General features: G+C 37.4%; 2 protein-coding genes across 2 annotated transcripts; one reads left to right on the top strand and one right to left on the bottom strand.

Annotated features, from left to right (window-relative positions):
• Window positions 1-1,931: 1,931 nt before the first annotated feature.
• LOC128507589 (fatty acid desaturase 2) lies at window positions 1,932-13,097 on the bottom strand. Its single transcript, XM_053478621.1, has 13 exons — window positions 12,940-13,097; window positions 11,581-11,794; window positions 11,286-11,396; window positions 8,257-8,454; window positions 7,839-7,940; window positions 6,797-6,922; window positions 6,585-6,645; window positions 6,352-6,428; window positions 6,155-6,252; window positions 5,951-6,047; window positions 4,006-4,085; window positions 3,777-3,902; window positions 1,932-3,643 (listed from the first exon to the last, which is right to left on the bottom strand). The coding sequence occupies exons 2-13, from the start codon at window positions 11,788-11,790 to the stop codon at window positions 3,592-3,594; spliced, it is 1,338 nt and encodes a 445-aa protein (XP_053334596.1). The 5' UTR covers window positions 11,791-11,794; window positions 12,940-13,097; the 3' UTR covers window positions 1,932-3,591.
• A 7,501-nt stretch (window positions 13,098-20,598) lies between these two features.
• Window positions 20,599-24,183, top strand: LOC128512935 (leucine-rich repeat-containing protein 10B). The gene is made up of 2 exons (XM_053486477.1): window positions 20,599-20,833; window positions 21,110-24,183. The coding sequence occupies exon 2, from the start codon at window positions 21,392-21,394 to the stop codon at window positions 22,544-22,546; it is 1,155 nt and encodes a 384-aa protein (XP_053342452.1). The 5' UTR covers window positions 20,599-20,833; window positions 21,110-21,391; the 3' UTR covers window positions 22,547-24,183.
• The last annotated feature ends 1,544 nt before the right edge of the window (window positions 24,184-25,727 follow it).

Genomic DNA, 25,727 nt, shown 5'->3' with positions numbered 1-25,727 from the left:
TGTATGCATATATATATATATATATATATATATATATATATATATATATATATATAATTCTTCCTTTCCATTGAAATGAAAATCCCATTTTAATTTGTTGTCCCATTTTTTATATAAAAATGAAAAACAAAACCATGTTTTATGTGCAAAATGATATGTGTTACATGTACCTTCTTTCATACTGAAAATGAAACAAAATTTTACGAATACAATATCATTATTGAAAAAATATACACCACATTTTGTTTTGTCATAAGGAAGCCATTTTTCCCCATCTGTGTGGACTTTTTACATTTGCACAGGCTTCACACACATTGATCGATTGCCATGTTATCAGTTATAGCGGAGCAAGTAACCTACTTTATCTATGTGATAAACCTATGTGACCTTCAGGGCACTATGTATGATAGGTGTCTCACTTCATGCACTTTACTTTTTACCCTGATGCCCCCATCGCTCTGGAATTGGGTCATGCTGAACTCGTGAGACGACATGACCTTTTTCCATTGTTCCAAAAGTCCAATCATTATGTTTCCTAGCAAATTGAAGTTTTTTTTTTTTCCTAATGAGTCTCAGTAACAGGTGCCTAAGAGATTAGGCTAATTGGCATTCTCACATTGCCAATAATATAAGTGTGAATGTTGATGGGAGGTCCTACTACTTTTAAAAGTATGGGAATAAATACAATGGTAATCATCACTGGTCTGAACGGTCCCTATTTGGACTACAGATTTTTATTCATGAAGCCAGACCTGTACCAATCTACAATGTGGAACTTCTACAGTGCATATCTTATAGCACAAATTACATGGCATTATTTTTCACAGAATTGCCAACATCTCCGTCATAACAGTGCTTAGCTTAATTAAAAGACCTCACTACATTGGCTTTTTATACTTAAAGGTCATTAGTAATGTTTTATGAGGCTTTTCAATGTATTTATTTTTTGGTCAGTTATGATCTACCATGTATTCCTCTTATTTATTTAGCAATTGCTTGTCTTTGGTAATTCACACCTAAGTGGAAGCCACGACAGTGTGTGCTTTTAAAAACCATGTCAGTATTCAGAAGAGACATGACACATACAATAGCTGACAGACCAGACAGTTGTGTTTACACTGATGCCATTACTGACTAATAAACTCAATTTATTTCTTTTTTGTTTGGTTAGTTAGTCACTTCTGTGACTACCTGTGCTGCCAGCTTAAAGGCACAACAACAATGACTTCATGCCTTACACAAAACGGTGACGCAAAATAAGGGCAAAAAAGTTTTGCCTTAAACGAGCTGTGTAAAAAATGGCTTATGTCTGCGTTACTTTATGACTTTTACCTTTAGATATCTTGTTGTTGCTAGACCTACTGGAGTCCCCTCTTGCACTTTGGTCATCATGTATACCTTTTTATACAGTACCACTATATGTAAAGAGCAAGCCTAATAATCTGTCCACTATCTCTTTTGAGCTATAAATGGACTTTTGTTCCCTGATCTGCCATTACAAGACCCTGACACACTTTTACAGTTGAGGCTTCTATAACCATTAGTTAATTAAAAGGGTTTAATTGCAGCAACTGTACTAAGAATTAAAGGCTTTTTATTGATTTAAATAATTCAGATTATTTACGACCTCTGATTGTACTGTATGTGATGCATCCAGTAACTCTCTATCTCTTTTGACCTTTCCTCACTTTAACTTCTGCTGCTGTGAATGGTTTCACATTGACACAGATGTGACCACTGGGTTTATCTCTGCATTATAAAGGACTTCATCATCTGTATTCCTAAGACTGGAGACTCCCTGTACAATCATACTGACATGGTGGATTGTCTAGATTCTTGTATTAATGCATTGTGGATCTATCAGTATTTGGAATTCTATATGGTTAGTAAGATTGGACATTAAGAGGAAAGTAACCAACAAGAGAAAGATGTGATGCCATTTTTTGTTTGTTTTATTCCTTAATTGTTACAGTTTTCAATGCTCATAATCTAACATACATCTTAAAAAGTTTCAAATGCAATGCCCTAGAAACTACACTAAAAAAGATCATTCATCATATTATACATTGCAATTTAGTTGGATGCCACATGTATGTATCATGTATGCAGTGAGACAAGACTCTCACCTGACAGTACATACTGTAGGGGTTCAAAATACTTTATGTATTTAATGAATTAGGCACAGGTACATCAATAATAATGTTTCCACATAACATTTATAGTCCATCTTCCTGTTTTATATTTGCAACTTTGCTTAACCACAATTTGGTAGGTTGCAAATCAGGTCAAACATACGACTGATGGTTGAACGATGACTCACATGTCTAGAAGCTGTGATTGAAACAAAACAAAATATTTGCCTGTGCTACCTTTATACCACCTACTTTAACCCTCTTTATTTGTCAAAAACATTCCAGTCTCCTCCCATATATACAAGAGAATTAGATATCTGGGTATTTCACAGAATGGAACAATACTGTTTTACTTCCCAGATGAGATTGCTTTAATAAAACCTCTGTCCAGACCTTGTGTTTGTCATGGACTTCATAGATTATACATTATAGTGTCCTGAAATGATTCAATGGATTACACTTTTAAAAGCAAAAGGCTTACATATGCTGCACTTGAATCAAATGCCAAACAATGTGGCTGGAGTGTCAGGATTTATAAAGGTAGACATACTGTAGGCTGCAGAGGATCTGTAAGTATGGGGCCAGATTATCAAGCGCTGTACTCTAAGAATAGTAGAAAGTGTCTCTATATATGGAGCCCCAAAGTATTAAAAAGTATTTTTAAAAGGCATCAAAGGGAGGAAAATTGGTCTCTTACAGTGGAGAGATGGCTGGGTACCAAATCATAACCCTGAAAATTTCATCACCATGCCTTAAGAATCTTTAAGACAGCAATGTAATGTGCAAACATTACAGGAATTATAAGGATTATGTTAAAACAAAACGCATACCTTAAGTCCAAAAAAAATCCCATGGCACTTATGGATATATCAACAATATTGGTGTTCTAATCATCTTAATCTCTGTATTAAACAACAAGGATTAAAAAGGGACGCAACAAGATATAGAAAAAATATTAATAAAATAAAATAAAATAAATGAGAGCTGTCAAAATCATAAATCACAGAAAACATCTACAACTAGAACAACATCTAATTTTACTACAATGAGCTGTTTTTAAATGTAAATGAGTCGAAAAAGCAGTTTAATACAAGAAAAGCATTATTAGAGAACTATTTAACATATCAGGAGCAATTTAATCATCTGTGGAATTTAAAAGTCGAGCAGTATAATTTAATTTTATTTGTGTAGGATGTAACCAACAGCATGGAAATAGAAAAAATATTTTCATTCAAGAGAGATCTGCGGTTCCAATTCACTAACAAATAAAGTACCAAAATACCACATTAGTTCCAGCATATAGGACAAGATATAATGTGAAGATTAAAGTGGGAATTACAGAATTGTTATGGATATTCCTAATATTAAATCAAAATCCTAGGTCAATATTGATGATAATATGTGGTTACACTGTATATATAGTTTTGAACAAGCAGTGAAAGAAAAACAGGAAAGATGATTATTTGTGGAGGTATGCATCTAGCCACAGCTCACCAGACTTCTTCAAAGACCTGAAGTGGACATTAATAAAATCTCAGTGTTAAACAAAGTAACAAGCTTTTTTAAAAGAAAGTTTGTAATATTTCACATGGTGTATTAAAACAGTGTGTATATAAAAATAAACGTCAGTAGTAAGTTACTTACGTGACAATGTCACACCAGGATTCCCACAGGCCTTTGACCTGATAGACGACACCATACTTCTCACAAAGTTTTCGTACATGAGGAGCTGCACGGCTATAGTTATGACGAGGCATCATGGGAAAGAGACTGGTGGGGGTGGAAAAAAATACAGAGTTCATATTTATGTACCATAATATGTACTGTATGCACCTATGAACAAAAGACCAAAAAAGATTTTTAGGCCACTTACTGGTGTTCAATCTGAAAGTTAAGATGACCACTGAACCAATCGTTGAATGGCGACTGCTCAATATTACAAGTAGCTTTCAACTTAAAAATAAGACATTAAGGCACAATTTTAATGATAAAAAAAGTCATTATTATTAAATAACAAAATGACTATTTCTACATAATTCTACACATGCCTAAATAAAGAATGTGTTACTTAAGGAAATGCAGACAGGAACATATCTGTCTATATATAAAGTATGTTATAGATATATAAATATATCCTATAAACTCCTTACTGAAGTCTACAATGTAAAAATACTATGTGGTATTTGTAATATATAATATTATATTATTTTAATTTAAAGGGAAAAAATGTATACACATATCAACATGAAAAATATTTTCTATATGATAGCATCAACGATGGTGCGACTACTGACATCTTTAGAGGAAACACAAATACTACACATTGCTACCATAATTCAATTTGAGGATTAAAAAGGGGCATAGATAACAACTGTTGAAGTGTACAGTATATACATTTATTTGGCTGACTGTATATAACATTTTATATTGGTTCTAATACTGTAAGTTGCTGTAATCTCTAGGACAACCTAGTTGATTTCAGGAAGTAATTAAATGTTAAATGTTATGAGAGAATATAGACAGACATAATACAAACTGATTTTAAAAATTCTGCAAAAGAATAACAAACATTTCTTGTGGCAGACAGAAGCTGGTATTATACAAACATTCACATTATGGCATTTGGCAGACACCCTTATCCAGAGCCACATTTTTTATCTCTTTATACAGTACATCTGAGCTCTGAGCTCAAAGGTCCAACAGTGGGAACTTTGTAGTGCTGGGGTTTGAACCCGATCACTAGACCAATGCTTTAACCACTGAGCTACCCCTGCCCCACAAACACTTTGTACCTTAATTATACAGCAGAAACAACAAAAACAACAACAATAATGTTGTTATTATTGGGGGGACAGATATAAGAGTGATATAATTCCTATACAGATCACTTGATATGGATTTAAATACCATCATATACCACCAAATGCCATTCCATCCATTCATCCATGCATCCATCTATCCATCCATCTGTAGTAACATTGGTAGGACATCTGGTCAACGATCACACACTACGGGCAATTTGGAAACGGCACCGGAGAACCACACCAAGTCCTATGCAACTCTATTTTACAATGTCTATTTTTTTGACTTGGTGTTGGTGTTGGTCAATAGTGACTGTGGAGGTGTGCCCACAGCATGTACTGTAAGGCTCACTAGCAGATGAGAGCGGAAACAGCTAGGGGTAAAATGTTTCTATAGCATAACTGTATACCTCTAGACTTATGTAAAAATAAATGTAAATTTAACTCTGTAGGAAAAGAAAAAAACATTTAAAAAAGCTATTAATATACTGTATATCTACAAGGTATGTTCAAGGGGTGTGAAATTTCTCGTGACTGGTAGGTTTCTTGTAAAAGGCATAAAACCGATTTGACATTTACAGAACTTTTTGAGCACAGCACATTTGAACGGTGGAAAATTTTTTAAAGAAGTCTGTAAATCTGTGAATAATGACCCAGGTCGAGGTGGCTTAGACCCAATTGCATTTATTCCCGTAAACATTCTGGGAGTAGAACATCCAATCCTTTAAAATGGACAGATAAATTGGCAATAACTATTGGAAGAGACACATCTGTCTGTGGGAACACAATCATTCACAAACACCACTTGCACATTGCACAGGGAACGTGGCTGGCACTTATTTCCACATTCTTCCCCAGCCTGCTTTCATGCCATACTTTCAAGTTCACTGTATTTACTGGATCCACAAATGTGTGGGGCTATTCTAGTTTGAAGTGTTTGAGCATTATGGTATAAAGAGTGGAGTAGCTGCCATTGATTAGGAGACAGTGATCATAAAAAAGGAAGCCAAAATATACCTGCATGCTGAGCCAGTCATCATTTTTGTCATGGTCAATGTCCATGGGAATGTGGTTCATTTGGGTCACCCACACAAACCAGTGACTCTCTAGAAACCTGGCGATCACACAAATAACAGAAAGTTCAATGTATCTTTTTTCTGTCATGTGTAGAATTTTGATATACAGAATGGTAATATGCTGTCTCCAATCGTTAAGTCTTACCTTACAAAAGTCAGAAGCACTAAAGAGCCCAGAATTCCATAATAGGGAACATAGCACGGGAGGTAACGTAAATAGAAGGACAGATACCATGCAAAATCCTTAAAAATAAAATGAAATAAATTAAATTGTCACTATTCTATCAGGATGTAACTTTATTGTGTTTTGTCATAGCAAAAGGAATTGCCAAAGCAACTTACCACCCAATCCCGTTGTAAATACATAGTTTGCAAAATGTGTAGGTTGAAGTACAATGGTATGAGCAGGGGAGGGCCAACTACAGCACGTGTGAGAGAGACAGAGAGAGAGAGAGAGAAGAAATGTGTTGGTAGGAGTGGCTATAATGGTAAACATACTATGCACATGTGCATACTATGTGCATATTTTGAACATGTTTATACTGGTTCAACCAAAGTAGTAATGCATGACATACTCAAAAAGAAGTACTTGTGCTGATGGTTATAGGGCATGTTCTTCACCTTTTTAACCCCATACTGGAACAGAGAAGGATGGAAAATAAGTAAAGACAAAAGAAAAAATAAACAAACATTATTTTGCATTGTTAATTCCATAAAAAACTGTAAATACTTATTCATTTCTATATAGCTCTGTTCCTGATAAGAACACAGAATTTATTTAGTTTACCTCAACAGGCAGGATGTTTCCCAAGACCAGTATGTTAATCATGTTGACGTCAGGGTCCTTACTGATCACATTGGGCTTAGCATGGTGTTGAAAGTGCCGATGGTTCCACCAATTTGCAGAAGCTCCCTATGTGTTCACACACACACACACACACACACACACACACACACACATGCAAACATTTTGAAAACACTGCTAGGGAAAGTAAAACATAATGAATACCTTTTTTTAGGCCTTTTTTAAATAAACACTGATGAGTCAAAGCATTTAGACCACTCTAAGATTAGGTAATTAATAATAATAATTTTTATAATAATAATTATTATAATAATAACAACAACATCAACAATAATAATAATTATTAAAACTGCTGTTGTTGGTTGTGGTGTTGTTATCTTAGAGCATAGGAAGGTCTGTAATATGTTAGATGGTAATTGAAGGGGCTGGTTACGTTGGATGTATGGGCAACTTTAAAGAGGGGCCAAATAGTATGGCCAGATGTCTAGCTCTGGGCATCTCTGAAACGACAAGGCTCGCTGGGTGCTCCCAGTCTTCAGCAGTGAGAGCCTACTGACAATGGTCCGAAAGGGACAAACCAGGAACTTGCGAGATGGTGTTGGAGGCTCATCAACACAAAAGGGCGGTAAGAGTTGTCATGTCATGTTATGGAAATATTTATTAATGGTTACAGAAGGAATTCTGTAAGCACACAGTGCTCTACACCCCGCTGTGTAAGAAGCTTTACAGCCACAGACCCAGTTAGAGTGCACATGCTAACCCTTGTGCAGTATTAAATGCAACTACAATGGAAAAAGGAGCCTAATCTGTGAAGCTCTACTGTGCAACTTATAGGACTTAAAGGTTTTTCCTGTGAATGTCAAGTACTACAGGGTGTCTTCAGAGGACTTGCATTCCATGATTAGGTGGGTTAATGTTCTTTTGGCAAGACCAATAGCATATTAAACAAAAAGTTATCATAGTTGGACGCATCAGCGTACAGTATATGGTATGATAAATGGTTGTATGCCACTTGATCTGGTACCTTCAGGTGTCCAATGACGAATTTGTGCATAATGTGATCCCAGGTGGAATTTTTAAACACTGACAGATGGCCAAAGTCATGCTGAAGCCATCCAGCCTGAGCCTGTATAGTAAAGGAGAGAAAGCACACATGAACATATAGTCTCAGTACCACGTTTTTACATTAGTTTTCTCCCCGGTTTGGTCACATGCCAATTCTTTTCTATTTATTAACCAATGTATGAAACATTAAGATATCATTAAAAGAGTTCTGACCAATCTCCAAATCTCCTTGTTTTCATTTATATAGATATAGTATACTGCATTACTCCCCTACTCATTAACTACCTTAACCTTCTTATGAGTTAATAGGACAATATAAAAAATATGAATAATTGAAATATGAATATAAAAAACAAAAAAAATTTTAGCCATCCTACCTGTGCAGTGGCCAGTATGACAGATATTAGCGCTGTAATAATCCAGCCATTGCCAAATGTCCAAAGTAGTGCTAAAGACAGGCCCTCCAAAAGGAGAATGTGGCCAAGATATAGGATAAAAAACAATGGGCTGGTGCGGAATAAACCCTGTGCCTCCAACTGCTTACGCAAAGTCTCGAAATCTTCCACTAAAGCAACCTGAAATAAATGACATGATAGAGTCACACCAACAGGAACTGAGGATGGAAAATTATACATACTGTCCTAGGTATATATTCTTACTAACATGTTTAAGAATTCATAGTATACTAAATTAGTTATTAACTAGTAATTAAATAATTAGATATTATTGCAAAGTAATAATGTATGTTGTTCTAAGACTATATAAGGCTATATAAGGTAAATAAGGTTCTGTGTACAGTAAATAGTAAAATAGTTCTTCAATGGGGTTAAAGACCTCCAGGGCTCAAGGAGTATGTGAACTTTTTCCATTTACAAATATCTTTGGTTTTGTTTTTGGATGTTTTTAATAGTAACTGCACTTTCACAGTCAGAAAAAGCCAACTGGGCTCTGTCTTTCAGCCCTGTAGGGAAAAACCCCTAGGTTTGGCAGGGTTCCATGTTCACAGTCACCAGATGATGACGTTTACTCTGCAAAAAAGCCACCACGGTGGTCCAGAATGAAAGGATTTAGAACTCTGTTTACATCAAAGAAACCAACTGACCAAAGAAATCAAATGTGTTTTAGTAATTAAATATAGTCCTATTGAGGTGATATATCTTATTGTAACCTGTCTGAAAGATGGGAAGAATTATTGGTTTATTTTGAACTGCAATAGAATAAATGAATGAAACTGGACCCTGTCTAGGGCAAACTGGGGCAAAATGTACTGCCTCTAAGAGGCAACAGGTGGCAGTAGATACAAAGACATTATTTTGACCCTAAATAACCTCAGACACTGTCACATGCATGTTAAACCCTAACAGCCAATAGCTGGTGGAGCCTGAACCAGGAGATCTCATACCACCACAATCACTGCTGTCATTAGGTTCAGGTAAACAGATTGTATAGCAACAGACTGTTTTGTTAAAAATTCATTTCTGTTATATGTTTATTTTCCTTAAAGCCACAATTTCAACATTAAACAACTAGATTAAATCCTTATTTAGGATTTTCTAATGCAAGCTGGCCTGACAGCATCTCGGTAAATGCAAGCAAACAAATCCTACTGATTCAGCTTTGTTTCTGAGACCCTCCAGCAAGTCCGCCTTCAAGGACTTACTGTACAGTTATGTTCAAAATGAATGCCACCTCTTTTAATTCTATTTTTTATTTCTCTAAAACATGATAAAAATCATCTGATCACAGCGGGTCTTAGTTATTATACAAATAAAACAACACATAACTTTTTTTTTACCGTGCCATTATTTATTCAACAAAAATAATGACAAAGCCAAATAACGTGGGCAATATTAAGGACTCCATGATTTAATAGCTAATCTACCGTAAGCAGCATTAACTCAAAAAAATCAATTTCTCTATCAGTCTCTCACATTGTTTTGGTCTATTCTTCTTTACAACATTCGTTTATGCGCAGCTCTCTTAAGGTCCCACCACAGCATTTCAGTTGAGGTCTTGTAGTTTGCTCAGATTTAGTTTTGCAAACGCAGTTGTGCTTCCATGTTCTTTTTAGACAGAAAAGGCCCCTCCAAACAGGCCATACTTTTCTGGTCTTCTTCTAATTGTGCTTTTATGGACTTAAAAGCTTTCCACTTATAGGGAATAATCATTTCACTATAGAACGTTGAACTCCAAATTGTTTGTCAATGATTGATATGCACTACCAATTGCTTCCTTAAGACTATCGCTTATATCTTCCCCTCTTGGCCTTGTGTTAACAACCACCCAAAGTGCTGATGATCAGCATCACCTGGCTGCAACTTACCCATTTAAATCCTGTGAAAGCAGTATAAGGGGGCACTTAGTGTTGCCCATGTTTTTTTTGCTTCTTTTTCCCTATTTTTTTTTAAATAAATTATGTTACAGTGAAAACAGTTGTTTGTTGTTAAAAATCATCTATTTTGTGGAAATTCAAGTTCTGATTCATTTGTGAGTTATTTTTATTAATTTTCTTTCCACTTAGTAATTTGTTATTTCCTACCCACTAGCCAGAGATTTATAATCCCAGATTATAAAACAGCCATGACCCAGTGAGGGTACAACATTGCATACTTTGTGAAACACAAGCCAGACAGAACACTGTTCTTGAACCAACACTCATGCTGTATCATAGGACAGTGTAGCAGAAGGCGATATTTGATCTGCTTTGTATACTGTATATGAGAACACCATCACCCACATTTTTTTTTTTTTACTAATTTACACCTGTTTGTCACTCAGCCTTTATCTATTTAGCAGTGAAAAAAAGCATTACAACAAGCACTTCTCTACTTCTTCATAATTAATCTAACTATTTCTCTTAGAAATCAGGAGGTAAGTACTTGATAAATTTTAACTCAGTGTGAATGCAATAATACACTATACTGGACTGGCAGTTGCAGTTTATATTGGTATATAGAAGTTAATCCTGGTCTAAACCCCAACTAACTTCGTGTATTCTACTGTATAGACATCAGATTTTATACTACAGACATAATTATCTGCAGCCAATCTGTGGGTAAGTCATATTGAGTCATCCAGTGTGATACACCTTTGGAAAAATAATTTTACTATATCTTTAACATAGATCTCAGGGCTCCCCTAAATGTTCCTGTTAATGCATCATTTCAGTGTCTATGTAAATGATTTACTGCTAGAGCCAGAGCAGTTTTACTGAAATGATTATTGGCACTTCACATTATATGACTGCCTGTTGTGCCATTCTACCTGAATTGTCAAATACAAATTGATCTGCAACAAATCGATATTAGATAGCATTAAGAGTGAAAGGTGCTACACTCTTGATCAGCTGCCCATGTCTATATAATGTCTGTAATAGAAACAAAGTAATGTGCAGTTGCAGCCATACGTTTTTTCCGTGGTCTTGACTGGGCTCTGAGGACGCCAACTCTCCCACAAGCAGCGGCTTCATGTACTTCCGCACAAAACGCTGATCCGGATGGAAGGCTATAAATGCTTCCTGCAAGAGCAACAATATTTATTCTTTTTACTAAATAGTAGTTATTAAACTTTGAGGATTTAGCTGTGTGATTACTGATGCATGGTAATTTATGTATTAATTATATAAGAACCACATCTGTAGTTTAAAAAGTTAAAGCTTAAATTTAAAACGTAAATGATTATCTCAAAAGATGGCTAATTACTGTTGCATCCTCTCCAGCATAGTGCGCAAGAACTCTGCGTCCTCCAGGATGTCTTTTTGTCCACTCAGTCACGTTGTACACTTTTCTTTCGATCACAACCCACTGATCACCCCTGCGATTGTGTTTCTGCACTTCATCCCAGGTGTACTGTTTGCATGAACTTGTCTCTCCTGACCCCAGTTGCTCGCCCCGGTGTCCTCCGCCGCCCATCTCTCTGTGAGCAAACAGTCAACATCACTCTAACAGGAAAGTGCAAAAGCACTGGAGTTAGACACCTCACCCCCCCAAACAAATAAACACGCTCGCACGTTAGACAGATAGACAGACAGATGCATAGATGGATGGAATACAAATAAACAAGTCCATCTCTCCATTACAGTGCTTTTCAATGTTGGTGTGGAGATACATAATAATCTAAACCTAATGGAACATATGTATATATATATATATATATATATATATATATATATATATATATAAGCCAAGTTTTGGCTTCCTGTTGTGGCTCCTCTGGGCCTCTGGTTGTGTGTCTGTGGATCAGACTTTTTTGTCCAGTGCATCCCATGGGTGCTCAATTAAATTGGGATCTAAGGAATTTGGAGGCCGGGTTGGTGGCCTTGGGCTATTTGCTTGCTGTGCCCTTTGTGTGGCAGGCTGTGGTGCAGTGAGTGTTCTGATGCCTTGCTATCATCGCCAACATAGAATTTTTTTATTTATGCTGCATTGGCGTTTTTGAAGGATTCGAATAAACAGGCTAGCTTTTAGTTCCCGTGAGTGTAGGTGAGCTTTGGGAGCACATGATCCTGTCACTCTTATGAGGTGGTGATCAGGTGATCAGTTTGTTCAGTTTAGGTTTTTTTTTTTACATACACCACCACTGGTATAAACAAAGAACACACAATGAGACTGCTGTCCAGGATTGATGGAAAGATTGAAAGCAGAAACAAACAAACAAACAAACAAACAAAAATATGTTTTCATATATACTTGTATTCTTAATGTTTAGACATTTTTTAGGAAACTGAACATTTTTTAAACAACTAATGAGTTTTACACAGCTGTCTGGACATGCTCTTATGTGCTCATATAAATGCACACAAATGAATAATGACTTTTTATTTATATTTTATATATTATATTACTGCTTCCCACTTAAACAAAAAAATAACCTTATTCGTACAGGAACAATGCACCTGCCTGTGGAGTCAGAAGAGGTCTCGTTGGGTTGCTGTTAGTTTGTAATACAGTCTCATTAAATAAAAGTATTCATGTACAAAGACACACACACACATCTCATAGTACAGTTAACGATTCCTGCCTCGCTACGAATGCAGTAAACGCGTGCAGAGATGTACTCACTCGTTAGGGTGCTGCTTCTTTGCACGCACGTAGACGTGATGTGAATTTAACGGAGCTCAGTCCTCCGTGCTGAGCGCGTGTACTCTGTGTTATCAGTGCTCTCCCCCGGTGCGCCGCTGCTCTTTCATACCGGCTCTCATCACTGCGCTCCTCTCCTGAGTTCCAAACACATCGTTCGAGCGCTGCTGCTCCAATCCGCGCGCGCGTCCCGCCACTTTCTGACCAATCAGCGCGCAGCTCTACTTACCGATTCTACCGAGTTTATTCCTCTTTCTCTCTCTCTCTTCCTCTCTCTCTCTCATTCTCTTTCTCTGAATTCATAAGTGATTGAAAGTATTCATACTTTCATAGTTAGTTTTTTTTCGTTGATGACAAAATGTCCCAGAAAAATCATTTAACATGATGGTAATGTATTTGTTTGTTTGTTTGTTTGTTTGTCTGTTACTCTTACAAATAGCACACTCAAGCAAACTGTTCATGCAAAAATATGCTCTAACTTGCAATATAACAGATTATGTTTTTACATGCCTGAAAAGCATATTTCTATCACCACCTCATGTCTCTCACCCTTTTCCCCCCTTTCTGCAGGAAGTTGGGTAAACTTCAACTTTTATTCAACAACAGCAACACTGGCCAACGGACAAAAATAATTTGTGTAAAGCGTTGTAAAAAAATGCAAACGTGATAAGAATTAAAGGACAGGCTTAAAAATGAAACAGGTGAAATAAATAACCTTGATTATCTCTTTACTGTGGCAACAGTCAAGAAGTTGGATATATTAGACAGCAAGTTGAGGTGTTGGAAACAAGAAACATGGGCAAGTGTAAAGATCTGAGTAACTTGGAGACAAATTATTATGGGGAAACGATTGTATCAGAGCATCTTCAAAACTGCAAGTCTTGTGGATTGTGACTAGTATGTGGTGGTAAGTACCTGTCAAAGGTAGGCCAGGGAAGAATAAAAGAGTAGTAAACTGGAGACTTGGTTATGGGTGTTTTCAGGTCAAAGTAAGACAGGTTAATGCTTTAAGACTCACTGATGCATGTGGGGATTCAAGGCTAGCCTGTCTGATCCCACTGATAAAGATGTCAGAATACGTACTGTATAGCAGTTTGCTGTTTATGGGGAAGAGAATTATGAATTATGAAAATGAATTATGTTTCTTTTATTTCATGTGTATTATGTCAAGTGCATGTATGTCCTTGTGGAAGACATGGCACCAGGTTGCACTCCTGTGAAGCCAAGCATGGGCAATTCTCTGGTTGATGTTCTGCTAGGCAGTGTTGGGTCCTGGCATTTATGTGGATGTTACTTTAACACATCCTCTACACAGTTCCCATTCCTTTGTAGAAGGAGATTAATGGAAGCAAAAAACAAGTACATGAAAGCAATATCACAGTACTCCTTTTTTCTAAAGACTATTGTGCCATACCACTCCCAGGTCTTTTAGCAGCATTACATTTATAATGCTTTATTTTCCCTAACACACACAAATGCACAGACTGTGTGCAACACAGATGCACACACACACACACGTGCACGCACACCACAAAAATTAACAAACAGTATAAAGTAAATAAAAATTTACAAAAAATAGTAGTGTCATTTAATCATGATTTTTGTGTGATCAACAATTTTTTTTCTTTTGCTTTTTTTTTTTAAATATAATGACAATGACATCAAAATAGGATTCATTACACCATTTAATGTTTCATAAATAAAATCATTTTATTCCAATAATCTCCCCATAATTTATGTAATGGCTATGTAATGCCTTTGATAAATTGAATAAAGGAAAACTGACTGGTGTGTCATTGGCTCTTTATTGGTTCACCTGATGGTATGACAGTGACGCTGATATGACATTATCGGTAAACACTGCTTATGGTTTTGATCTTATGCCATCTCTTGTTGGAATTTGTTTGACAGGACTGTGTAGCTTTGTATCTGACCAGTGTCCGAGGAATTTATTTTTTCTCACAGTGATCTGTAAATTATTTAGGCATAAATATCTAACGAGAGGCATAAACCAAGGAGAAACAGAGAAAAGAAATGAGGTTGCTCCTAAGACTGTTACATAAAAATTCAAAAAATAAAAATCTATAAAATTTTATATAAAGTTTAACTAAATTTTACAATATGGAATATGAAGAAATGATGGGTGACAGTCCTGTATAAACCATTGTCCACAACGGCACTTATCAACCAATAACTCTTTGTTACCATCTACATCCCATTAAAATAAATCTCAGGCCAATATATTTTTTTTTATTTTAGAGTAATGCTAAAACTTTCTTCTAAACTTTCTTTTTTCTTGTTTACATATATACCTTTACAAATAATGTATCAAGCATTAGCATTTTTGGAGTATTACATAATGAAAAAGCCTAATTAACTATTTACTTTTCTTTGAATAGAAAATTTATGAATGATCCAGCTTTCTCTTTGTATTTTTATTAATAAATACTATAGTACTGTATGTAAATAGTAATGATCAAGTAACATAAGAATTGGGTAAAATGTCATTGGTACAAGGTCTGCAGATGAACAAACAGATTGGCAGTGAGGATACCTGCATGCACGTACTCATGAGGTGCTTATATTAATCTTTTTATTTTACTGACTGATAACAGAGCGCAGGTCACTTTGCCACAATCTGCTCTTTGTACTGCTAGACATCTACAAGCTACACTGCTGTCCCAGGAAATACTTATAGTTATAGCACTTGCTACTATAAAAGGTCTGATTTTTTAAAACAGTACCTTGTATTTTTTTTTATTTACTTTACATGTAAAGAGCAAAAAAATTGCTATTAGTCCTGCCTGTCTATTTTATTAACATAGAGGCTAGTTTTCACAAGCAATCATTGTATATTACACATGCTACGCATTATTTTAATGTTCTTAGCTAAAATAACACACTGCCATTTTGGAACAGTCAAATTATTGAGATACATCAAGTTAAGAAAACAACTAAGGAGATTTTACAATACTAAATCAGATCCCTTAAACACTTGGTTAAGGTAAATGTTGAAAATCAACAGTAAAAAACATAAATGTTTACTTGTGGAAATGAGAACATTTCCATATGCACACAATGTGGTACTAACTCACAGTATTGGGACAAAACACCTGTGTAGTCATAAGAAAACCACTTGTTAGTGAGACTAATAAGAAAAAAAGGTTAAAATTTGATTGATTTTTTGGTTTAGGCTTAGCAAGTTATGTCGCAATAAAATGAAGTCAGCTGATGACCTGAATTTGTTGAATGACCAGGTCATCACATCAATGGAGTTTTTCTTTCCTGATGGCACCAATCTATTTTAGTACTTTATCTTCATAAAGGGGGGGCTGGGGCAATCCAGTGTCTTCTTGTGCCAGTTCCAAGTATAGATAAATGCAGAGGGTTGTGTCAGTAAGGGCATCCGACATAAACCATTTGCCAAATCAATGATGTGAATCACAAATATCATTTCCATACCGGATCGGTCACGGCCCGGGTTAACAATGACCGCCACCAGTGCTGTTGACCTACAGGGTGCCGATGGAAATTGGGCTACTGTTGGTCGAAAAAGGAGGGGCGGAAGGCGTGTTCGAAAGCAGAGAGAGAAAAGGAAAGGCAAGAGTTTAGGAGTGATAGTAGGGACTATGACAGGGAAGGCAAGAGAGTTGGTTGATATGTTGCAGAGGAGGAAGGTGGATATACTGTGCATCCAGGAGACAAGGTGGAAAGGTAGCAAGGCTAGAAACTTAGGATCAGGGTTCAAATTGTTTTACCATGGTGTGGATAGGAAAAGAAATGGAGTAGGAGTTATTCTGAAAGAGGAGTTTGTTAGGAACTTTCTAGAGGTGAAGAGAGTATCAGATAGGGTGATGAGTCTGAAGCTGGAAATTAAAGGGGGGATGTTCAATGTTGTTCGTGGCTATGCAGGTAGGATGTGAGTTAGAAGAGAAGGAGACATTCTGGAGTGAGTTACTGTAGATGAAGTGATGCAGAGCATCCCCAGAGGTGAAAGAGTGGTGATTGATGCAGACTTTAATGGACATGTTGGGGAAGGGAACAGAGGTGATGAAAATGTGATGGGCAGGTTTGGTTTTATGTATGGATAGGATAGTGGTGGACTTTGCAAAAAGGATGAAAATGGCAGTAGTAAATACTTTCTTCCAGAAGAGGCAGGAACATAGGGTGACATATAAGAGTGGAGGCAGAAGCACTCAGGTGGACTACATCTTGTGTCGACGTTTCAGTGTAATCTGAAAGATATCAGTAACTGCAAAGTGTTGGTAGGGAAGTGTGTAGACAGACAACACAAAATGGTGGTGTGTAAAATAACCCTGGTGGTAAGGAAGGTGAAGAGAACAAAGCAGAGGACAAAGTGGTGGAAGCTGAGAAAGGAAGAATGTTGTGTAGTCTTCAGGGAGGAGTTGAGACAGGCTATGGGTGGTCAGGAGGTGCTTTCAGTTGACTGGACAACTACAGCCAATGTGATCAGGGAGACAGGTAGGAGGGTACTTGGTGTATCATCAGGCAAGGCAAAAGTGGACAAGGAGACTTGGTGGTGGAACGAGGAAGTCCAGGAGTGTATACTGTACAGGGAAAGAACAAAACAAAGAGCATATGAGGACTTGTATGCTAGATTGGATAGTAAGGAGGGTGAGGTGGATTTGTACAGGTTAGCGAGGCAGAGAAATAGAGATGGGAAGGATGTGCAGCAGGTTACAGTGATTAAAGATAAAGATGGAAATGTACTGACAGATGCCAGGAGGGTAATGGGAAGAGGAAAGGAGTACTTTGAAAAGTTGATGAATGAGGAAAATGAAAGAGAACGAAAAGGAGAAGAGGTGACTGTTGTGGAGCAGGAAGTAGCAAATATTAGTAAAAGTGAGGTAAGAAGGGTGTTGAAGAGGATGAAGAGTGGAAAAGCTGTTGGTCCTGATGACATACCTGTGGAGGTATGGAAGTGCTTGGGAGAGGTGGCAGTAGAGTTTCTAAGTAGTTTGTTTAACAAGATCTTGGAGAGTCGATTTTTAAGAACAAGGGAGATGTGGCAATTACAGGGGCATAAAGCTTATAAGCCATACAATATAGCTGTGGGAAAAAGTAGTGGAAGCTAGGTTAAAGGCAGAGGTGATCATTTTTGAGCAGCAATATGGTTTCATGCCTAGAAAGAGTAGATTAAGTATTTGCTTTGAGAATGCTGATGGAGAAGTACAGAGAAGGTAATAAAGAGTTGCATTGTGTCAACAGGGTGCCAAGAGAGGAGCTGTGGTGTTGTATAAGGAAGTCTGGAGTGGCAGAGAAGTATGTTAGAGTGGTGCAGGACATGTATGAGAGCTGTAAGACCGTGGTGAGATGTGCTGTAGGTGTGACGGAATACATGTGTGTGAATGAAAGGAACCCAAGAGGAACGGTAAGGCTTCAGGGAGCAGAGGTAAAGAATGTGCAGGACTTTAAGTACTTAGGGTCAATGGTCCAGAGTGTGAAAAGGAGGTGGAGAGACGGGTACAGGCAGGTTGAAATGGGTGGAGAAAAGTGTCAGATGTGTTGATAAAAGTGTGATAAAAGAGTATCAGCGAGAATGAAAGAAAAGGTGTACAAGACAGTGATGAGACCAGCAATGCTCTACGGCCTAGAGACAGTGGCACTGAAGAAAAGACAGAAGGCAGAGTTAGAGGTAGCAGAGCTGAAGATGTTGAGGTTCTCCTTGGGAATGACAAGGATGGATAGGATCAAAAATGAGTTCATCAGAGGGACAACCCATGTTACATGTTTTAAAGATAAAGTCAGAAAGCCCAGATTGAGGGGGTTTGGACATCTTAAGAGAAGAGATTCTATATCGGAAGAAGGATGCTGAGGTTGGAACTGCCAGGCAGGAGGTCTAGAGAAAGACCAAAGAGGCGATTTATGGATGCAGTGAAAGAGGACATGAAGTTAGTTGGTGTGAGAGAAGAGGATGCAGAGGATAGGGTTAGATGGAGGCCGATGATTCGCTGTGGCGACCCCTGAAAGGGAACAGCCGAAAGACAAAGAAGAAGATACTAAAGATCTGGTCATTTGTATCTGCTGGTAATGCACACTGCTCTTCTAATTGCCCTTTAAACTCTGATGTTTATTTATTGTTTCATAGGAAAAAAAGCACATTTTTTAAATGGAAATTAATTAAAAAGAAAACTCTTTGTAGGTTGGTAAAAGCAAAAAATAACAAGGAATCACATGGAGATAATCTCTCAAGAACACAAACATATGTACTGTACTGTATGACTCGCTTTACTGGTTGCCCCTAAGATGGTGCTAACACGCCACAACATTGGCTGCATTATATGTTTACTTTTATTCCCCAGTATTTATTATTTATACATAACTTTAGATGCTAACTATTTCCTAATTATATTGCTGATTGTGGTTGGCATGGTGGTAGGTTCTACAGTACTTGTTCTTGGTGGATTTCCTCCGGTTATCTCGGTGTGTGTACAAGTGTGTGCGTGTGTGTGTGTGCCCTGCAATGGTTTGGCGTGTACACCACCTCATGCTCAAACTCTACTCTGATTGTTATGTATTTGACATGACAGTGTGTAAGGTAGTCTATCTCCATCTTCACATCTCCCAGGTGTGTACATAAAGCCTTATCATCATCAGGACATCTTAGCTTTCTGTCCCTGAACATTTGATATAATGAGCAGAGTACACTATTAAAATCTAGTAGGAACTACTGAACTGTTAACTCTCGTGTCATAAAAAAATATTAGTGTGTGACACTTAAGTACAGCCAGTGTGTAGTTGTCATGTGGCCCTTTGTAGTTTGTGATAATATGCAGTGTTTACATGCAAAGTCTCTCTCTCTCGCTCTCTCTCTCTCTTGCTCACGCTCCATCTGTGTGTTTATCTCTCTCTCTCTGTAAAAGATTTTCAAGTTCAAAGGGTGCTTTATTGGCATGGCTGTTTTAATAATGTTGCCAAAGCAAACGAATACAAATTATATTAATGTAGGCAAACAATAACACAAGATAAAAAAAGATAATAAATACAATGAAAGCTATACATGAATAGACGTTATTTTAGATACATAATGCAAAAAAATACCTACAGTAGTGGAAACACTTATTTAATATATTTGAAGGGATAGTATTTGGATTGGATAAGATTTGACTATATGGTTTGATAAGGAATATGAACATCTCTCTCTCTCTCTCTCTCTCTCTCTCTCTTGCTCTCTAGCTCCCTCTGCGTTTGTCTATACCTCTCTGTAAATTCAGGTTTGGCATTGGTGTTAATGCTGCCAAGGCAAATTAATACAAATTCTCTTCATGCAGACAAACAATAATAATAATAATAATAATAATAATAATAATAATAATATATTTAAAAAACAATAATGAATACAATATACACGAATAGACGTTATTACAGAAAAGATGTAATACTTACAAAAGCTTTATATGCATACATTTATATGTATATACAGTACATACATTTATATATTTATATGAATAGCGTTTGTATTGGACAAGAGGTTATTTTACTTCATGGTATGATGAGAATATGAGCGTCTCTCTCTCTCTCTCTCTCTCACACACACCGTGTGTGTGTGTGTGTGTGTGTGGTAGGCGGATACAAACACAGCTCCTACAGTAGTGGAGACACTTAACGCTGTCTCAGGCTTTACACCGGACTCGACTGGATTTTAACCTTAACATTTTAAACTTTAAAGTTTTGCCGAAGAAACAAAAGCAGGACGACGATTCGGCGTTTTCAGGCGGATTCCCCTCTGGTTTCAGTGAGACTAACAGGAGAGACGAGAAGAGAAGAGAAGAGACCGCGAGGCTCCGGATGCGACGCCGCTTCCCGGGAGCGTGTGGTTTTCCTCTCAGCGCAGCACGCGCGCGCACGCGGGAAGGTATTTGTGCGGAAGTTTGTGCCTCAGACGCAGTCTTTGTCTCTGCGCAGAGTTCTGAGACATCTGTCTACTTAATGTCATAACGGATTCTGACTGTTACACCTGTGTCAGGATTACACTTTTAAACCCTACTGACAATATTAATGTTCACCCCTCCAATAACTACACCTATTACTATTACTACAATTATTATTACTATTATTACTACTACTATTATTACTATTACTACTACTACTACTATTACTATCTGTTCTAGAGCTGTAACATTTGTTTTAGTGCTTGGCATGGGACTCCACCGTGAGGGAGTATTTGATGCCATGCTGCCTTGCTGTCCTGCATCGGGGTTCAGGTAGCTCCCAGCCAACACACCATGCAGCCCCGCATAGCATCTCTTTGTGCCAGGGAAAGCCTGCTGAGTGAAGCTCAGCAGCAAGAGGGCAAAACATCCAGAGAGACTTTTACACACACACCCAGCCCATCCTGAGACACACAGACTCTTTCACATACTCCCACTGGCAGACACATACATCCCATACACAGTGACCCAAAAAGGAGGGCATGGGAAACTCCTCTCAAAAAGAGGGGGAGGAGGAAACGGCAAAGGAAAAAGTGGATGACAGTGAGGGGGAAGTGGACGAAGAGGAAACTGCAAAAGTGAAAGAAGAAGAAGAGGTGGTACAAAAGCTGCCTTCATGTTATAATGAGCTAATCTCTAGTGGTGATCCAGTTCTCGACCTGAGCCATTTTCGTTTGCGATTCCTCCCTAAGGAAGTCGTGGGCCTGGAACATTTGGAGAAACTGTACTTATGTGGAAATCGGATTCGCACTCTGCCTGATAGCATTGCTCAGCTGCAGGGCCTGCGCACTCTTGCACTTGACTTAAACAAACTGGACGATGTCCCACTGGGTGTATGCCAGTTGGCCAAACTCACCCGCCTATATCTTGGCAGCAATCGTCTGAGGAGCTTGCCACCAGAGTTTAAAAACCTGCAGAGTCTGCATTGTCTCTGGGTGGAGAGTAACTACTTTCAGCACTTCCCCAAGCAGCTGTATGATCTCCCTAACTTGCACTCACTGCAAATAGGTGACAACAAACTCAAAAAGCTGCCGTCAGACATGTGCCGCATGGAAGGCCTGAGGAACCTCTGGCTCTATGGCAACCGCTTCTCCGAGTTCCCACGTGTTCTCCTGAAAATGGAAAAGTTGGAGATTCTGGACTTAGACAAAAACACTATTTCAGACTTCCCCAGTCTGTTGCAGTTCCCAGCACTCCGACTCTTCTCCTATGACCACAATCCTGTGAAGGGTCCACCACGTTTTGGACAAGATGTTATAATTGTTGGGGAAGGGGCAGCGGATGCCTTGGAGAGAAGGGAGAGGAAAAAAGAAGAGAAGGAGAGAGCACAAAGAGAGGCAGAGGAGGCGGCTGCAGCGGCAGTCGCAGCAGCTAGCCCAACCATTCATGGAATACTAAAGAAATTGAGAATGAGCAAGACTTTGACCACAAGCGATGCAGCAATATCAGCTGAAGAAGATGGCATGGTACATGGCAAAGAAGAAGAGTTGGAGTCTGAAAGTCGTACAATGGCATTTGATAGGGGAGAGCTTGAATATGAGGGTGAGGAGTATGACAATTATGGAAGGCCTAAGCTGGAGTATGAACAAGCTGAGATAAGCTACCAGTATGAAGAGGAGGAACCTGAGCAAGTTTGAAGATGAATGTAAAATTTTACACCTTCCCTTTAACTACAACAAGCTTAGACTTTGGATTGCACTAACTCTTTAAAAGAATACTCTTGTAAAGAGAACTCTTTAAAAGAATAGCATTTTTTAACCTAATGTCTATCTACCACCTCTACACTATATATGCAAATTCACCACAAGAAATGACACAGTTCCTTGTACCTAAACCGAGAGAACCTAATTTCGAAACTCATTTATATCAGCGGTTTAAGAGCAGGTTTAGAGTTCAGGTTTAGAATTCACTTAACCCTTTAAAATAAAAAAAAATAAAAAAAATGAGTGCCATGGGAAGTCCATGGAAATCTGTTAAGATTCTTTACCAGGTTGCTATAGACTAACAATGTTTTATTTTATATTTTAAATTATTTAGGAAACACTTCCATTCATGCCACTAAGATAACCCAGTAAGATAAACCTACTTGCCAGACAGTATATTTCGCTTTTAAATGCACAATATTTTTAAATACTTTATTTAAATATTTGCTTTATATTTCTCAAACCCCAAATTTTTAATTTTACTAGTAAAGAATAACTGTACAGTGTATAGTTATAAGATACATCATATCTTTTACACAGCTTAACTACTGAATCATACAGTACATGGAATATAGTCCTAGATTTGGAAAGTGTTCAGCATGGCATTGAAATGTTCCTATTCGTAACATGATACTGTATATTTCATGTTACAAATAGGACAATATCATGTAGTTAAGTGTTGTTCAGCAGAGATTACATAATGAACCAGTGTGAAAAAAGGCAAACATGAAAGTCTTAGTCTTACCTTGATGAACAGTGTGTTAACAATTTTACCAGGTAGCATTTTAGCAATTAAGCTAGCTAATATTGTTGAATTTCTATGATCAGCTGCACTAATGTTGTTAAGTCTTCAGTGTCAAGTGCAATGCAAGCAACATCTGTCCTTTAGGAGCCACCTTAAAGTTTATAATTATAAAGTGTTAGCCTAAGAGAAGCAGTTTAGGCCATCCACAGGCACTATCTGTTCACGTTCAGAACATTTTTTCATTCTTCTTGAGCAGTGGAGTAACAAACAATTAAAACTGTAATGTTACTTAAACTTACTTTAGGAGAATTCATGTGCAATCAAAGCAACATGACTAGGATAGCAACAAATAACTGATAAGCTTTTTTTATGTGAAAACTAGTTACATTCTGAAAGGAAAAATTTTACTTTGTATTAATTGTGCTTTGCAGTAATGCTTCTTACAATAACTAAAATCAGTATTTTTTTAATAGACCATGATTATAAAATGCGTTCATACAAACTGAGTTACTATTTTCCTCTGTACATTAACATTAATGGTCATTTACTGGTAATCATACAGGGTAGATAGAATGTGGTAGATAGACATTAGGTTAAAATTGTAGAGTTTTATCCAGTAAAAGCAACTGTGAAAAAAAAATACACTACAAGGACTCTTTAGGTTTTGCACTTAATTTCTCATTCAATAACCTGTGAAGAACAATGTATACAGTGCAGCTGTAACTGACTGAAACTGTAACAGCTTTATACTTAATGAAGACCAATGTGTGTGTGTGTGTGCGTGCAAGTGACTGGGTTAATGAGAGAGGGTGTAATTCTACGCTAAACTGGGTGTATTGTATCTGAAATTGGATATTGCGATTGCTGTGATGTCTTTTCCTGAAACGAAATCTCTCATTAAATAATCATTGGGTTTGCAAAAATGTTTTTTAATCATTCATGCATGGCTGGGAGAATGATCTAGCTATCAAACTGACTTACTATATAAAATATAACCAATGCACACCAGCTCTGCAATTCATTCGAAGGAGGTACATATTTTGGGGTTGTAATGAGACAAGGCAGCCAGAAGCAACAGTAGCTACAGAGCTTTTGATGGTCTACCACTGATAAACTTGGTTGCAGCAGCCAGAGTTTCTCAGAGGACAAAATGTGAAAACCAGGATGGTGTGAGGGGATGAGAGAGGGGGAAAGGATACCGGGGAACTCTTCTCCTTAAAAGGCTAGAGTGAGAAGCAAATATGTTTAAACATTAGTATGAGACAAGGAGGGAGGGCAGTTAAATGAGCCTTGATGTATAGAGGTGAGCTGTCATCAGCTGCGTTTTCTAATACTCAATTTTTTTTAGGCATCTTCATTCTTTCCTTCCAAAGCCCAGTATATGCATGCTTCTTTTTTAACCATTCTTCCTCCTTCCTCCTGTTTAACTTGGTAGTACTGTAAAGTGGAAATTATTTGGGTCATTATGATTCTAAAGTGCCTTTGAGAGTTCCGGAGAAACTGATTTTTCCATTTAACCTCATATCAATTTTATTAAGTAGACCTTAGAAATGCACGTTAGTCAACCTCTAGCACTTTTTATAAATTAACTGCAAATTGATAAGCAATGTATGAGCAAATCACCACATACTGTATGTCCACCCTAGCTCAGCCAAATTCAAAGTAGTCTAAAGACATTCTCAAAAAGATCTATTGTCTCCATCTCAACAGTATATGTTAGTTAATCAAAACTATTCATGCGTCCACACTGTTATGGAAGGATTGATGACAGAGTGGACACTTTTTGCAAAAGTTAGCATTTAATGAGCATGGTGAACTGTTAGTGAACCAAATGATTTACTGTTAAAGGTGACTGACTGTGCAATGTTTATCATAAATATTTAGAATTTCTGAAAAATATAAATTTTATTTTATTATACTACAGTTAGTTCTGACCAAGTAATCTGATAGGATGAGTGTAATTTCCTAGGTGTTGATAATAGATGATAGGAACGCACTGGGATGTTTATCTATATGTATCACTCTGTGTCACAGATGCTCTAACAATCATTAATCACCCTAACTGTCGGTCACCAGCATGGGTTAAAGTAGGTCAGTATGAGGAGAGAGCAGCTGCCTGTCAAAATCTACAGTACATTCAACACCAGTCATGGAATCACTTTCAACAAGAAAACACATCTGATAATGTTATGTCATCTTTGTCTCCCTAGTCCTTACTAACTTAGTACTAACTCCTAATTAAGGGCACTAGTTGATGTGTGGAACATGTGATTGTATACCATATACTGTACTGTTCCTATTTAATGCTACTTGGAATTGAACCCTGGAACATGGAAGGTAATGTAGCTGATAGTATAAAATGTATAGAGA

The sequence above is a fragment of the Clarias gariepinus genome, chromosome 2 (assembly GCF_024256425.1).
Source record: "Clarias gariepinus isolate MV-2021 ecotype Netherlands chromosome 2, CGAR_prim_01v2, whole genome shotgun sequence".
Taxonomy (NCBI): domain Eukaryota; kingdom Metazoa; phylum Chordata; class Actinopteri; order Siluriformes; family Clariidae; genus Clarias; species Clarias gariepinus.
This window is presented reverse-complemented; position numbering and strand designations above follow the sequence as displayed.

Coding starts and splice junctions, on each gene's coding strand:
- LOC128512935 (XM_053486477.1), top strand. CDS start 21,392: ATGGGAAACTCCTCTCAAAAAGAGGGGGAGGAGGAAACGGCAAAGGAA.
- LOC128507589 (XM_053478621.1), bottom strand. CDS start 11,790: ATGGGCGGCGGAGGACACCGGGGCGAGCAACTGGGGTCAGGAGAGACA. Junction 4,086..5,950: donor ATGACTGGCTCAGCATGCAG/GTATATTTTGGC, acceptor CTTATTTTTAAG/TTGAAAGCTACTTGTAATAT. Junction 3,903..4,005: donor AACTTTCAGATTGAACACCA/GTAAGTGGCCTA, acceptor CACCCCCACCAG/TCTCTTTCCCATGATGCCTC.